Source organism: Lissotriton helveticus, chromosome 6 (assembly GCF_964261635.1).
Source record: "Lissotriton helveticus chromosome 6, aLisHel1.1, whole genome shotgun sequence".
Taxonomy (NCBI): Eukaryota; Metazoa; Chordata; class Amphibia; order Caudata; family Salamandridae; genus Lissotriton; species Lissotriton helveticus.
Window position 1 is genome coordinate 1,841,964,733 of NC_136067.1, and position 14,498 is coordinate 1,841,979,230.

General features: G+C 47.0%; 1 protein-coding gene across 2 annotated transcripts in view; it reads left to right on the forward strand.

The window, feature by feature from the left end:
- Positions 1 to 14,498, forward strand: part of RPS6KC1 (ribosomal protein S6 kinase C1) — a 479,581-nt gene that overhangs the window by 143,232 nt on the left and 321,851 nt on the right. For both annotated transcript variants that reach the window (XM_078649767.1, XM_078649766.1), the window contains exon 6: positions 11,770 to 11,829. In XM_078649767.1, coding sequence (XP_078505893.1) covers positions 11,770 to 11,829 — 60 coding nt within the window. The remainder of the gene's footprint in view (positions 1 to 11,769; positions 11,830 to 14,498) is intronic.

Consider the following 14,498-nt stretch of genomic DNA (forward strand, 5'->3'; position numbering starts at 1 on the left):
GGTGAGTAGCGCGCTATACAAGTGTTGTGATTGATTGATTGATTGATTAAAGGGCTGCAAGAAAGAGGGAGGGAGGTTAAGGGGTTAGTAGAATTATTGATGGAAGATCAACTAGTCTTGTTGATGGGCCCGAAACACTACAAAAGCCTTTAGGGCAATTGCCATTTCCAGTGCTGAGCTACAAGAATCAATGCAGGGCTTCTCCGCTTGCAAGGGGACTCCCACTTTGAGAAGTAATTACAAATTGCTGCTCAGATGTAAATGATGCATTTTGGTGCCAAGTCTTGTATAGCAGAGAGCCTGTCTGCACACCTTCAGTCTAGAGTTATTATTTCCTTTTGACTTAGTTAAAAGTTCCAGACTCTTTGGTTAAATATTTTCCATTCAGCACGCTGCAGCGACAAATTTGTTTTTGCAAACGCCAATTGAACGCCGAACGAATGGCCCGCACACTGTTACAGATGGTCCCAAGAAGCCTTCGGATGGCACCAGGCAGGATCTAGAAGTCAGGGCTGTGGGAGTGAGGTCCGAAGGGGGCAGCCATCGGGCTATGAAAGGTGTGCACGGTGATTAAGATGTAGGATTTACCTCCCAGTCAATGCTCGCCTGAAATTGCTTTCAGATCCTGAGACAAAGCCTGACAGGGGAGACAAAGGCCGATGGAGCGGACTGTTGGCTTGGAAAGGCCACCGGCTGCCCTCCCGCTGCCAACACCGGTGTCCGCAGAGCTCAGGAAGACGCCAGATGAACCCACTCCAGAGCTCGGCATCTGCATCCTGTGATTACACACTGGCAGGGACGAGGGTGGCACAGCCGCCCGGCACGTGGCGCCAGCAGTGTGTCTCTTGTACACACAGATGGGTGTGCTCCTCTCCTTCTGCCTGTCAGTCTTTCTGTCAGTAAATAGCTTAGATGACAGAAAAATAATGCAGTTGTATCAAACTCTTCATCTTTGATATCATGAGCCCAAGTGAAGATGATGAAAGTTCACTCAATCTTCGACGTTATCCCTGGATTCTTGATACCTTGGCATATCCGACCCACTTACATTTTTGGCGGCTCTGTTTTCATAACTGTGACTTGTTTGTAATATCTGCGCGTGCGATGGGCCCTTTAGGTATTGTGTCTTCTCTGGATCTGTAATTTTTGTTCAAGGACATTGATTCTGGAGGTATTTCCGGGTTCAAGCTGCTGGTTGGCACGTGCAGCCCTTGCCATCAGTGTCCGACAAGGAAGAGGTCCGCTCTGACCAGAAGATGGCGCTGAAGGGCTCGTGAGGGACTGGGGCGCCAGTCTAAGAGCAGATCACTGCCTGCTCTTTGAAACAGAGGACTCTGGGGGACACGTGCACCGGGGACTTCGCAGCAGAGGAACCAGGGGTTATGAAAAGTCTGTTCTTGTGTCTCCGCCGAGAGATACACTACACTTCCACTCGGTGTGAACAGATAGTTTCTTCACACGTGTGAGGCTTCTCTGTTCAGGGAGAAGAAAACTAACACATTCCTATGATCATTCATACCACGACAGGCTGACCAGGGAGGTGGCGCGGGTAGGAGGCACGCCCTGGGTGTGAGTCGAGAGCCTGCCCCCTCTCCTGCCCGTCACTGACAGTAGTGGCAACTGAGCTCAACTTACAGTTAGCGACAGAGCCAGCACTACAGACTGAGCAGCGTCTGGGCACACCGAGTGAACGCACCTCACTTGGAATAAGAAAGACCAAAACGTTCTAGAATTCAAACCCTTGATCTTTCTCACAGACCTCACTTATGGACAACCCCAGCTTCGACTGCCTGGGCCCAGTTAGATACATGTAGGAGAGGGTGTGGCGCAGTGGCCAGACTGCCGACTCCGGAGCTGGGAATCCGAGTCTCTGCGTTGGCTTAATATCCTGTGATCCGGGGCAAACCACGTAATCTCCCCATTGGCAGCACCTGAATATCCTCACAGGTGATAAACCGCGCTATATAGATCTCCACATTTAATTTAATCCTCATCGCCACCTCACCCGTCTTCTTTAATACATTTAACCAAGACCCATTAGCTTTGTCAATGCTTATTTTTAAAGATGCTGGGACGTGTGTTGGATCAGGGCTTATTCAGTATGCGTTTTAGTATATTGTCTTGGGAAGTCCCAGAAGGCCTTTACCTTTACAGCCTGGAGTTGTGCAGCTGTGTTCCCATCACTTCTGCATGCAGCGCCGAGGGCTCGTGACGGGTGCACCTTGCAACTGTCACGGCACTGAGGTATCCCTACCATAGGGTGAAAAGAGGCTTTTTTTGGTATGTCCATGTGGTATTATACAGTTGTATCACAGCGTGGTTCTACCATGCTAATTGTGCCCTCTTTTGTCAGTCATTAATTAAAGGCTTGTCTCCTCATCCCTAGTGTACAACGGTTTGGCTCATGATGTGTTTATTAAAAGACAGTGTCAGCTGGGCCTGTATAATGCGCAGCATTCTGAACAAGTACCCAGAAATATCAGTTTCACGTTTTGACAGAAAATATGATTTACTTAAATGTGACATCCAGTGTGTTAACCATCCTTTTATCTCATTATGTCGACAAAACTGTCACATCAAGTGCAGAGAGCGAGGTTATGTTTTTGGTTCCCGCTAGGTGGCAGCCTTGTCAAGCTAATGGATGTATCATCTCTTTCATTTTACTCGGATTTCACCGTGGAGGTTGTTTGGTGATTCCGTATGCTGGGGCTGAAGTCGGCTTCGTAAAACAATGATCGCAGGTGTTTTTCTCGGCTCTTACGCTCTGTCAGACATCCTCATTTTCATTGCTGTAATTATGCTGCTACTCAGCCCCTCTCAAGAGCCCTAGTAGACAGCGGGTGAAAATAAACACGTTTAGGCTTTCTTACCATGTCCACCAAAGCACCTGAAAAAGCAAGACTCTTGGAAAAAACTGCCAGCCTCCTTCTAGACTGCTCTGAATGACTACCCTGGCCATTCAACATGGACCGACCTCAGGTTTTCTCTAAATGTTGTACTATATATGTATATCGAATATACAATGAACACTCAAAACCCATCAGCTCACTCCTCAGCCACCCCCGTGCTTCCACCACAGCCTGTAAAACATTTACCGGCGACAGTTGTCCCCTTGTACGCCCTTCCTTGTCGAAGTGAACTGTGGTGCTTCTCAGAGGGCAGCAGAAGGGTTGTTCGGGTTTTCTGAGTTGGACAAACCTGCTCATAATGTTGTTTTCTGGAAGGTTCCAGAAACGGGTCGTGGTCTCTCCATTGCACGTGCAGAGCACTTATACTGCACTTGTTGCCCGCCTGCTGGCAGCCATTGCACTTAGAGCCAATTTTTTTTGGGGGGGGGGGCTGAAAAATATTTCGAGGGGGGAGCTAACTCTTCCCACCACAGACAGAGTGAGTGGCTGTAAGAAGGGGTCAACACACAACAAACGCCTAATACACACAACAAACGCCTAATTTGCAAGTAAATGGCCTTTTAAAGACCTGTTAAGTACTCGGGTGCGGCTGCAATGAGATGCTCGCCACACTCGACGGGGGGGGGAGGGGGGGGCTGAAGCCCGTGAGCCCAATGGGTGTTGCGCGCCTGACTGCCAGGGCCGGACGGGGAACGAAAACCGGCCCTGTCAAAGTGCTCGGCCGGCCCCCCCTCCCCCGGGGAAGTTGGGGGTGCGACCGGGCTCTTTTCCAAGGCCGGATTTCGGCGGATTTTGTTACAGGGCCGATTTCGGTCCTGTAATAAAATCGGCCCCCAGGGGCCCAAAACCGGCCCTCACCCGTGCGGCGCAGCGGGGGATTGCCCGGTGCCCGCAACCGCCAGTTCGCCGGTTTTGATCAATTCGCGATAAAACGGCGGGAGTTGCTTTTCTTGTCTTGATTGTTTTATCACCCACCTTAATATACTTGTTTTTAAATTAATTTCAAGCACCTTGTGAATAGCTAAACCTTAAATTAACAATTCTTTTTTCAGCCTTTGTAATGTGTTTTGCCCAATGTTGGCAGTTGGGATTGCTCGGCTCTTACAATCTGTTAAACAGAATTGAAAACATTTAATGAAACTGGGATTGGTTGGTGAGAAGGGGGGCTCATTTTAAGGTTTTAATTAATGTGTACTTTTTAGAATGTTTGACAATTGTCTAAATAAACTTGTTTTTGAACCTTAAATTGACAATTATTTTTTCAGCCTTCGTAGTATGTTTTGCCCAATGTTGCATGGTCCCCACAAACAACGCAGACTACTTACCTAATTTTGTGCTAGATTTCTGTTTGTGCGTGGGGAATGGGACTTGTTGGATATTTTATGGAATTATCATCAGATATTTCCGGTTATCGCATGCTACACATTATAAAAAAGCTACCAGTGTGCAGTGAGGTGTAAAACTGGTGTTTCTTGGCTCCTCAATATCAGAGAACCTGGAACCCAGCATCATGCATTCAATTCACAGCATGCATTGATCAGCGGAATCCAGCGAACGGTAGTCAAATGTAAATTGTGCGCCTCCAACCTCCTGAATTTCCACTGCAGAACTGCGGCTAGAGAGAAGTTAGCGTTTCTGTCTGGTTAGTAGCTTGAAATGTAAAGCCAAGTTCATTACTAAGCGTATGTCCCTGGGAGGTGTGCGGCTTGCGTCATATAGTGGGGCTAAGTTAAGTGGTTGGGCCCAGCAGACATAACAGTGCCTAGAAGCTCGTTTAGAGATGGCCGAAATGTTTATTTAGATCTGCTTATTAATAAGCCCAGCCCTATCAATCTGCGAGCGAGTTATGGTTAGCAGCCTTTACTTATCCCTTATCGGGATCAGGTGCACACCCTGTAGGCTAGGGTGTATCTGACATTACCACCTTTGATGTAATCTTTGGTGTTACCAGTTGACAAACAGACCACAACCACCCTGTTAGGTTCATTAGTTGGGCACCACCACCTATGTAGGATTCCCTGCTGCAAGGGACCGCACCACAAGCACAGATTCTCTCAGTAAAGCCCCAAGGCTTCTATTTCTAGCATGTGTACGTCACACATCTTCTAGCAGTCCCTGTGACAAAAAACTATTTTTCGCCGTTGTCAGGAAACTGCTGCAGGAGGTGAAAAATGTCAGTGTTGTATGGATTTTATTGAGCCAGTTCACTGTCTAGTGCTGGCGATGCAACTGGCATGGGTGAAATTGCCTCTGACACAACAAACATTGGAGGGCAAGGATCATTGAGGCGGTCATTGTTCCTGTGTCATTGTGGTCATTTTTCCACTGTGGCTCGTTTGGCCCGTCACTGTTCTTCTGGGTTTCCTTGGGCTGGTCAGTGGTCCTCTGGGGCTCGTTTGGCCGGTCATTGCTCCTCTGGGGCTCTTTGGGCCGGTCATTGTTCCTCTGAGGCTTGTTGGGCCGGCCATTGGTCCTCTGGGGTTCGTTGGGCCGGTCATTGGTCCTCTGGGGTTCATTGGGCCGGTCATTGTTCCTCTGGGGCTCGTTGGGCCAGTCATTGTTCCTCTGAGGCTCATTGGGCCGGTCATTGGTCCTCTGGGGCTCGTAGGGCCGGTCATTCGTGCTCTGGGGCTCGTTGGGCCGGTCATTGGTCCTCTGGGGCTCGTTGGGCTGGTCATTGTTCCTCTGAGGCTCGTTGGGCTGGTCATTGGGGCTCGTTGGGCTTGTCATTGTTCCTCTGGGGCTCGTCGGGCCGGTCATTGTTCCTCTGGGGCTCATTGGGCCGGTCATTGGTCCTCTGGGGCTCGTAGGGCCGGTCATTCGTGCTCTGGGGCTCGTTGGGCCAGTCATTGTTCCTCTGAGGCTCATTGGGCCAGTCATTGTTCCTCTGAGGCTCATTGGGCTGGTCATTGGTCCTCTGGGGCTCGTAGGGCCGGTCATTGGTCCTCTGGGGCTCGTTGGCCCGGTTATTGTTCCTCTGAGGCTCGTTGGACTGGTCATCGTTCCTCTTGGGTTCGTTGGGCCGGTCATTGGTCCTCTGGGGCTCGTTGGGCTGGTCATTGTACCTCTGGGGCCCGTTGGGCCGGTCATTGTTCCTCTGGGGCTCCCTGTCATGACCTCACAGAGCCTGAACTAGCTACCCTTTCTATTAAGTACTGACAACCACTCCAGCAGTGCGCTAACAATGGTGTAGTGTCATCCTCAGAACCCTTCTTCAAACATTGCAGCACACTAGTGTCCCTAGCCCAGGGTGCTCCTAAAAAGTTATCTGAGGGCGCAAGGAGGATATGGCTCTGGTCACATTCCCGTCAGTAAGATCTCGCGTGTTGTGGTACATGCGGATCCCCAGATAATGAAACGTGCAGGGCTCCCATTTTAAAGAGTGGATGTCCACCATTAGTTGTTATGGTGGGCTGTCTGCATGGATCGGGAAGATACACAATTTAGTCCAGTTAACGCCCTCCCCGAGACCTTTTGAAATTCCACAAGGATCTCTGCGATCCTCGCAATCCCATCCTATATAACAAGGATATAGATGAGTAAGTCATCCGCATATAGTGAAACTATATGTATTTCACTGTTCAGAGGTATACCCCACTCCTCACCTCATTGTGGGCTAATGGTTCCATCACAAGAGCAAATAAGAGTGGCAAGAGGGGACATCCTGGGCGGGTGTCTCTACTCACTTTAAACGGGACAAAATAAGGTGGTACAAAAGGGGGTGGCCAATCTTTACATGGGCTGTAGGCCTCCTTGTGGCGTTGGGGTGCCATCAACGTGACATGATGGCGCAGAGCGTATGGTCATCATCAGAGCAGCACTTGTACATATATGTGCTTGAGCAATGGGTGGATTTTTACCATACCACCTGTAAGTAACAGGCAGGTAAAATAATATCTCCAGTTTTTTCCCTAGAGAGAAACACGACTGGTAGGAGGTCCCTTTAATTTTTTGATGTCAATGCCACACCTAGTATCAGTGTAGTGTTCTGAAATTTGACTGTCAATATCTCTTTGGTGCTTCATCTGTGTCTTTTCTCCTTATGAATAAAAACAGTCATGCAAAATAGAGCCATCACTTGTAAACCTCGCTCCTGCCAACAGTGAAACTCCAGAAATGCTTCACATGCTCAAAAACTTCATGACACTTAACAATTCATAGGTGTTTTTTGTCATAGTAATGCTGGCCCTCTGAAGCAAACCCAGCAAGTAGGGAGAAGGAAGCAGCATTCCTGTCTCCCACTCGGCTTCTTTAAAGGGTGTATTCACCTACTTGCTATTTTTCCTTCGAAAGTGGTGATTCAGGGACTTTGCTTGTGGGTGCCGTATTTTCTGGCGTATAAGACGACTTTTTAACCCTTGAAAATCTTTTCAAAAGTTGGGGGTCGTCTTATACGCCGGGGTCATTTTATGAGCAAGCGAATATAGCCCAACCCCTATATTTTAAAGGAAAAGTAGGGGGTCGTCTTATACGCCCAGTCGCCTTATACGCCAGAAAATACAGTAATCATCCTCAGTGCTTCAGAGTCTTAACTTTTTATTGAAACAATTTTTATTGGTCCTTCACATGAAAATGAAAAAAAAACGACAGTGTTGGTCTTCATCAGGCCGTCGGCCTGTGACAAGAGCATGCAGCATTCTTGTTATGGCAGTGTTCCACCCAGAGCTATAACTTGATTAAGGTTACATATATATATGTGTATGACTGTCTCTGGGTTGGAGTCAGCACTTGAACACACCCTTTGTCAGTTTTGTTGCACACAGAAATGGAAGAAATCCAACTAGGGGTCTTCGTGGGCACAAAACCATATGAGGGCAACTTGAAATGCTGAAGAGGCTTACCTTCAAATGGACCTCTTACCAGTGGGTGAAATAGAAACAAAGTGCAGGTACCCACTATCTCAGAGTACCCGTTTGCAGTACGTACTATGTCAGAGTATTTGTTTTCAGTACTCTCTATCTCAGAGTACCCATTTGCAGCACCCTCTATCTCAGAGTACCTGTTTTCAGGTAATCTCTATCTCAGAGTACCTGTTTGCAGTATACTCTATCTAAGATTACCTATTTGCAGTAACGTCTCTCAGAGTACCCATTTGCAGTACCCTCTATCTCAGAGTATGCATTTGCAGTACCTTCTATCGTAGAGTACCTGTTTGCAGTACCCTCTAGCTCAGAGTACCTGTTTGCAGTATCATCAATCCCAGAGTACCTGTTTTCAGATACTCTCTATATCAGGGTACCTGTTTGCAGTTCCCTCTATCTCAGAGTACCTGTTTGCTGCACCTTCTATCTCAGACTACCTGTTTGCAGTACCCTCTATCTCAGAGTACCTGTTTACAGTACCCTCTATCTCAGACTACCTGTTTGCTGCACCTTCTATCTCAGACTACCTGTTTGCAGCACCCTCTATCTCAGAGTAACCGGTTGCGGCACCCGCAATCTCAGAGTACCTGTTTGCAGTACCCTCTATCTCAGAGTACCTGATTGCATTACCCTCTATCTCAGAGTATCTCTTTGCAGTACCCTCTATCTCAGAGTACCCGTTTGCAGGTACACTCTATCTGATAGTACCCGTTTTCAGGTACCCTCTATCTCAGTGTACCCATTTGAAGTACCCTCTATCTCAGAATTCCCATTTGCAGTACCCTCTATCTCAGAGTATGCATTTGCAGTACCCTGTATCTCAGAGTACCTGTGTGTAGTACCCTCTATCTCAGAGTACCTATTTGCAGTACCCTTTATCTGAGAGTGCCTGTTTGCAGTACCCTCTATCTCAGAGTACCTGTTTGCTGTACCTTCTATCTCAGAGTACATGTTTGCAGTACCCTCTATCTCAGAGTACCAATTTGCAGTACCCTTTATCTGAGAGTGCCTGTGCGCAGTACCCTCTATCTCAGAGTACCCGTTTCCAGTACCCTGTATCTGAGTACCTGTGTTCAGTACCCTCTATCTCAGAGTACCAATTTGCAGTACCCTTTATCTGAGAGTGCCTGTTTGCAGTACCCTCTATCTCAGAGTACCTGTTTGCTGTACCTTCTATCTCAGAGTACATGTTTGCAGTACCCTCTATCTCAGAGTACCCGTTTGCAGGTACCCTGTATCTCATAGCACCCGTTTTCAGGTACCCTCTATCTCAGAGTACCCATTTGAAGAACCATCTATCTCAGAATTCCCATTTGCAGTACCCTCTATCTCATAGCACCCGTTTTCAGGTACCCTCTATCTCAGAGTACCTGTTTGCTGTACCTTCTAGTTCTATCTGAGAGTACCTATTTGCAGTACCTGTGACTCTGTCTTTAAACTCACGGTGCATAGGTACACAGTACCTGCCTATTTAAAGTAATACCTGCTTCCTTAACTCCCCTAAAATAGTCTGCTCTGATTTTTCACCCAGTAATACCCAGGGGTGTTCTCAGGCAGATTTCACATTGTTCGCCACACACAGTGTACAAGGCCCCTTGTATGGGGTTCAAACCCCTCTGTAAACCGTACTCGCAGACGCCGTACACGCATGCGGCGTCGGTGACGTTGCACTGAATACAATTCCCCCGTGATGCTGTTTTGCCAAACTTCCGGGTGCTGCCACCTTGCGTTAGGCTTGTGACCCCCTCTCATTCATGCCCTCAAACTTTCCACTACAGCCTCATTCACTACACGCTTCGGGATGACAAAAGGGTATATTGTTGTCTTGAGTGACTTGCGAACATAAAAAAGCCTTTTTCTATTTGTTGAATTGCTTCCCTTTGGATTTTGTTAAAAAAGTTAATATTTTGATGCGAATATCCCTTCCTCTAATTAATGAAGAAATACATCTTTCTCAAATTATCGCTTTTGTCAGGGAAACACTCTACTGCTCCAAGGAGTTGGGTAGATTCAATCCGTCAGCATCAGTAACAGCTGCTCTGCCCGGCCAGCATGTTTTACTGATGCGAGGTTTTGGTTGTCCCATTACACACTTTGTGTGAATGAAGTCCACCTTGGAGAGAGATCACTCTATGTGAAATAACAGTTATTTTTTAGATAGTTAAAGAACCCTTTGTTGTGTGTACATTGATGATGGGCAGTAGCGGCTAGTAGGGAATGAGGGTGGAGTGGTCAAAATAATAATTAAAAAAAAATTCCACTTGTCTGCCTACCGCGTCTCTCCTCCGCTTCTCCGGAACCAGGAAGCACCCAGGCTCCCCATAGCCAATCAAAACGCTGCAATGTGGCGTTGTGATTAGCTCCACTAAGCCAATCACAATGCTGCAATGCAGCATTGCAGCATTGTGATTGTTCTGAGCACCGTGGATCGGCGCTCAGGTGGGGACTGGGGGCCTGGGCATGTTCCCCACCAGGCTGTGTAATGCAGCGTGGTGGGGAACATTCAAAGTGTGCATGGCTGTTTGGCCGGCCAGCACGCCGGCCGGCCAAACAGTCATGCCCACTTCGAGTGTGCAAACCACTCCTCCTCCTGAGCCTCTGGCCACGCCCTAGCCTAACCGCAAACCTTCAAAAAAATTAAATGATAATAACCGTTATTATCAGTTTATTTTTGCTGCTCAAAGAGCAGTGGGGCAACGCCCCGCCGCCCCTGATGATGGGGAGGATACGTTTTAGCATTCTTCACCTCACGTCCTTTTGTGTGTAAGATAGTGAAATTGTACCCCCAGCTATCAAGGAAATCCAATGGACCAGTCAGTGCCTTGTTTTGCCTGTTTGTTGCCTTAAACCCCAGGCCACACAGGAAATTTGTCCCTCCATGTAACCCTTGTATTAGCGGTCTGTGTCCGCCTTTGGGGACAGGGAAACCTAATGCATGCAGATATGAGTCAGAGCTAGACCCCAAAAAGTTTATTTTTTGGTGGTGCTTTTAAAAAAAAAAAATATTCTTGCTTTTGTACTATACATTTCCCACCTACAACTGAAACCATTCGTCCAAAAAAAAGTGGAGGAAGAATTTTCCTTCCCAACGCTGTTGACCCACCTTTCTTGAATCACAACTGCAATGTCCCTGGGGCACTGTGAATATGGAAACAGATGACTGCCTATCCATGGGACCTCGGCCCAAATGAAAAACCACTGCTCCAGGTCTTTGGTGTTATTCTGCTGCTCGGAGGGAGAGTCTTTGTCTTGCTGTTCTTATCTTCCTGTTTTGATTGTCTTCTGTGCATCTTTGCAGATGCTCACTGCATCAGATAGCCGCGGTGGTCAGCACGTAGGTTATAATCTTTATACCTGGCACATAGACAGTGTCCTTACAGACACTTCTTTACATCGGCTTGGTCATGCAGGCCAGCCAACCAGACATGTCAGAAGGCATAGACCTGGGGTGGACTTCACCTCCGCCATCGCCCCTACTACTGAAATTCCCTGCGGTGTGTTGCCTTCGTTATGTGAAAAGTGGTAAAAAGTGATGGGTAGTACGGTCTACTAACCGTAGTTACTTCTTTGCAGCCTGGTCTGTTTTAGGTCCTTTCCTTATCCACATGGACATTAAGGTATGTGTGCTCCCTATATAAGCTGCCACAGTGCGTCAGTAAGTTCATCGCTCGCCACTGAAAACTGTGGTCATCTGCAGATCATGGGAACAAACCCCAGAAAAACCTACTCGCTATTTCCTTCCTTTTGAGGTTGGTAACTTTCTTACCATTAAATTGAGGTATAGGATTTTTTTAGACGACATTTTGTGTTGGCTGAAAGCGATATGACATTTGTAGATGCTGAATTAGTTCAATTTTCCAAATGGTCTTCCGAAAGTGGGTGTGTTTAAATCATTGTGACTGTGTTTGGTCAACCCCAGTGCAGGACACGGTTTGCATCATACTGAACTCAGGTCTATCACGGTATTAATTGTAATTTTTTTCTTTTTTGTCTTTTAGTTCGAAAAGATGTAAGTGCCTTTGATGATGTCACTATCACTAGCTTGTCGGAATGTGGTGGTAAGTAGTAAGTGCTTTATGTAATGTGGAAGACAAATTGAAATGTCAGACTTGTATTTTGTTTATTAACACTTTACAGAGTTTTCACAATCATTTTTGGAAATTCCTAACCTCTTCCCAGCACCTCTCACTGTCACTCATATCTCTGCCCTGTCACTCACATCCCACACCTGTCTATTGTACTTCCCCCCTGCCTCTATGTTCTCCTACTCCTCTTTTCACTTGCACCTGTCAGAACGTCCTTTAACATTTGTCATAAACTTTGAACTTCTCATTGCACCATGAATCCGGCAAATTGTTTCGTTTTTTCTATTTCTATGTGGGCTTGGAAAAAATCAAATGTGGAGAACTGTTGGCTAAAGAGAGACTGACCTAATATGTCCATCATCGTAAAGCGCTATTTACATCTGTGATGTATCCTATATGAATCTCAGACTTCAGTCTTGTTTCAACTTCTGTGAGCCAGTCCAAAATACAAATGCGCACTGACTGCCTTTTAAGAGTTAGGTTATTCAGTTTATATCCAGACAACTGTTTAATGAATGTCTTGATTTGTTTCTGTGTCGTTAACCAAATGAAATTCAAATCGAATGGTAAGAGAGCCTTCATTATAGTCCTTGTTTTGTTTCTGTGTCAAAAAAACAAAAACAGGACTTAATGAAGGCTCCCTTGCCTTAGTTAACTTTATTCAAATAGCAAAAATGCTTCATTATCGTGATCAGATGACAATGAATCCTTCATTATAGTTCTGCTTTCATTTCTGTGAGTTAAAAACACAAGCAGGATGATATTGAAGGCCTCTGCTGTGGACTTAAAAAATTGAAATACTGAGCCCTGGGGGCAGTGAAGTGATGCCGCTGGGAGCTGGGGAAAATAGCTGCCATCTAATGAGACTTTGAGTATCCATATTAGGAACACTTTGGAAGAGGTGTGGCACCGCGGCCAGGGCGACTGACGCTGGGCGCTGGGGATCACGGTTCGATCCCCAGCTCCGGCGGCAGGGGTCCGCCCAGCACCATGCGGCTCTGGGCAATAGCTTGCTTAATCTTCCAAACGGCCCCCAGCGCCGAGATACCCCTTTGGGGGTGATTCAGGTGCTATACAAGTACTGGATTTACATTTTTACATTTTTGTCCTGAGGTGAAAAGAAAAATATGGAGTTATGTTAGGGTCTAGCTTGCACGCAAGCCTGGCAGAATGCCTTTGTTTGCTGTTATGCAGTGAAAAAATGTTTGTGTCTAGAATCCACTTGTGACCTAAACAACTGAATTTGAGAAAAAGAGTCACTTTTGAAATGTTGTAGTGTCTTAATTATTTATTTATTTATTTATTTATTTATTTATTTAGCACCTGAATCGACCCCCGAAGGGGTATCTGTTCGCTTTGGACAGGCAGCATGGGTATAGAGCATCTACAGCTGGATCAGGAACTGAAACGGGTAGTCTTGAGCAGCTTCCTGAATTGCAAATAATGGGGGCATAGTCTCAAGAGTAAAGTGAGCTCATTCCAATAACGGGGGCCCAGATGAGAAAGGGCCTTTCCTCCTAATCTAGCCTTCCTAACTCTAGGAACCACCAGAAGATGTTTAAAGCCCGAAGGGATCTGGAAGGTAGGTGCGGTGTACATTTCTCTGAGAGGTAGGTAGGGCCTAGATCAAACAACGCCTTATAGATGGTACAGCAAACTTTGAATCTTACCCGTTGGCCAATAGGAAGCCAATGAAGGTGCAAGAGAAGAGGGCGGGAGGGAGACCTAGGAGGAGCATTAAGGACCAGTCTCGCCGCCGTGTTCTGGACTACCTGCAGTCTGCTGAGCGAGGCCTCATTGGCGGAGATCTGCAGCCCGTTACAGTAGTCCAGGCGGCATAATACAAGTGTCTGCGTCAGAGTTTTCCGAGTTGAATCGGGAAGCAGAGGGAAGACTCGATGGAGCAGGCCCATTATGTGGAAACAGGAGCCAGCTGTCTGAGCAGCATGCTCCTTCAGAGTAAGGGCTTGATCCAATCTGATGCACAAGTTCTTAACAGTAGATTTGGGGGCAGGGTGAGCACCCAAATCGACCGGCCATCATTCAGGCGTCCATAGAGAAGGGGCCTCTCCGCAGAGCAGAATCTCTGGTTTCCCCACATTACACCGGAGGAAATTACTTTTCACCCAGTGTGAGATGGCTCTCATACCAGAAGAGAAGGCCAACTGTACAGATGGAGTGAATTTATCAAACGGAAAGAGCAACTGAGTATCGTCGGCATAGGATATGGGGGTGAACCCATACGTCCTCAGGAGACTGGCCAAGGGAGCAACATAGATGTTAAACAATGTGGGGCTCAAACAAGAGCCCTGAGGTACCCCCTTGGACAGTTCCGTAGGTGTCGAATGATACAGGCCTAAGTTGGCGGTCTGGGAGCGAGCAGAAAGCTCGTCATCCACCACTAAGGCAGAGTTTCTTAGTCCAATCTCCTTTATTCTTCTGAGCAATATCTGATGTGACACAGTGTCGAACGCGGCAGATAGGTCCAACAGCACCAATATCGTAGAATGACCCTTATCTAGGGTCATCCTGATGTTATCTGTGACCACTAACAGAGCTGATTCGGTGCTGTATTTGGGCCTAAAGCCGAACTGGGAAGAGTCTAAACACCCAGTAAGTTCGACATGGTTGGAGCGATGATT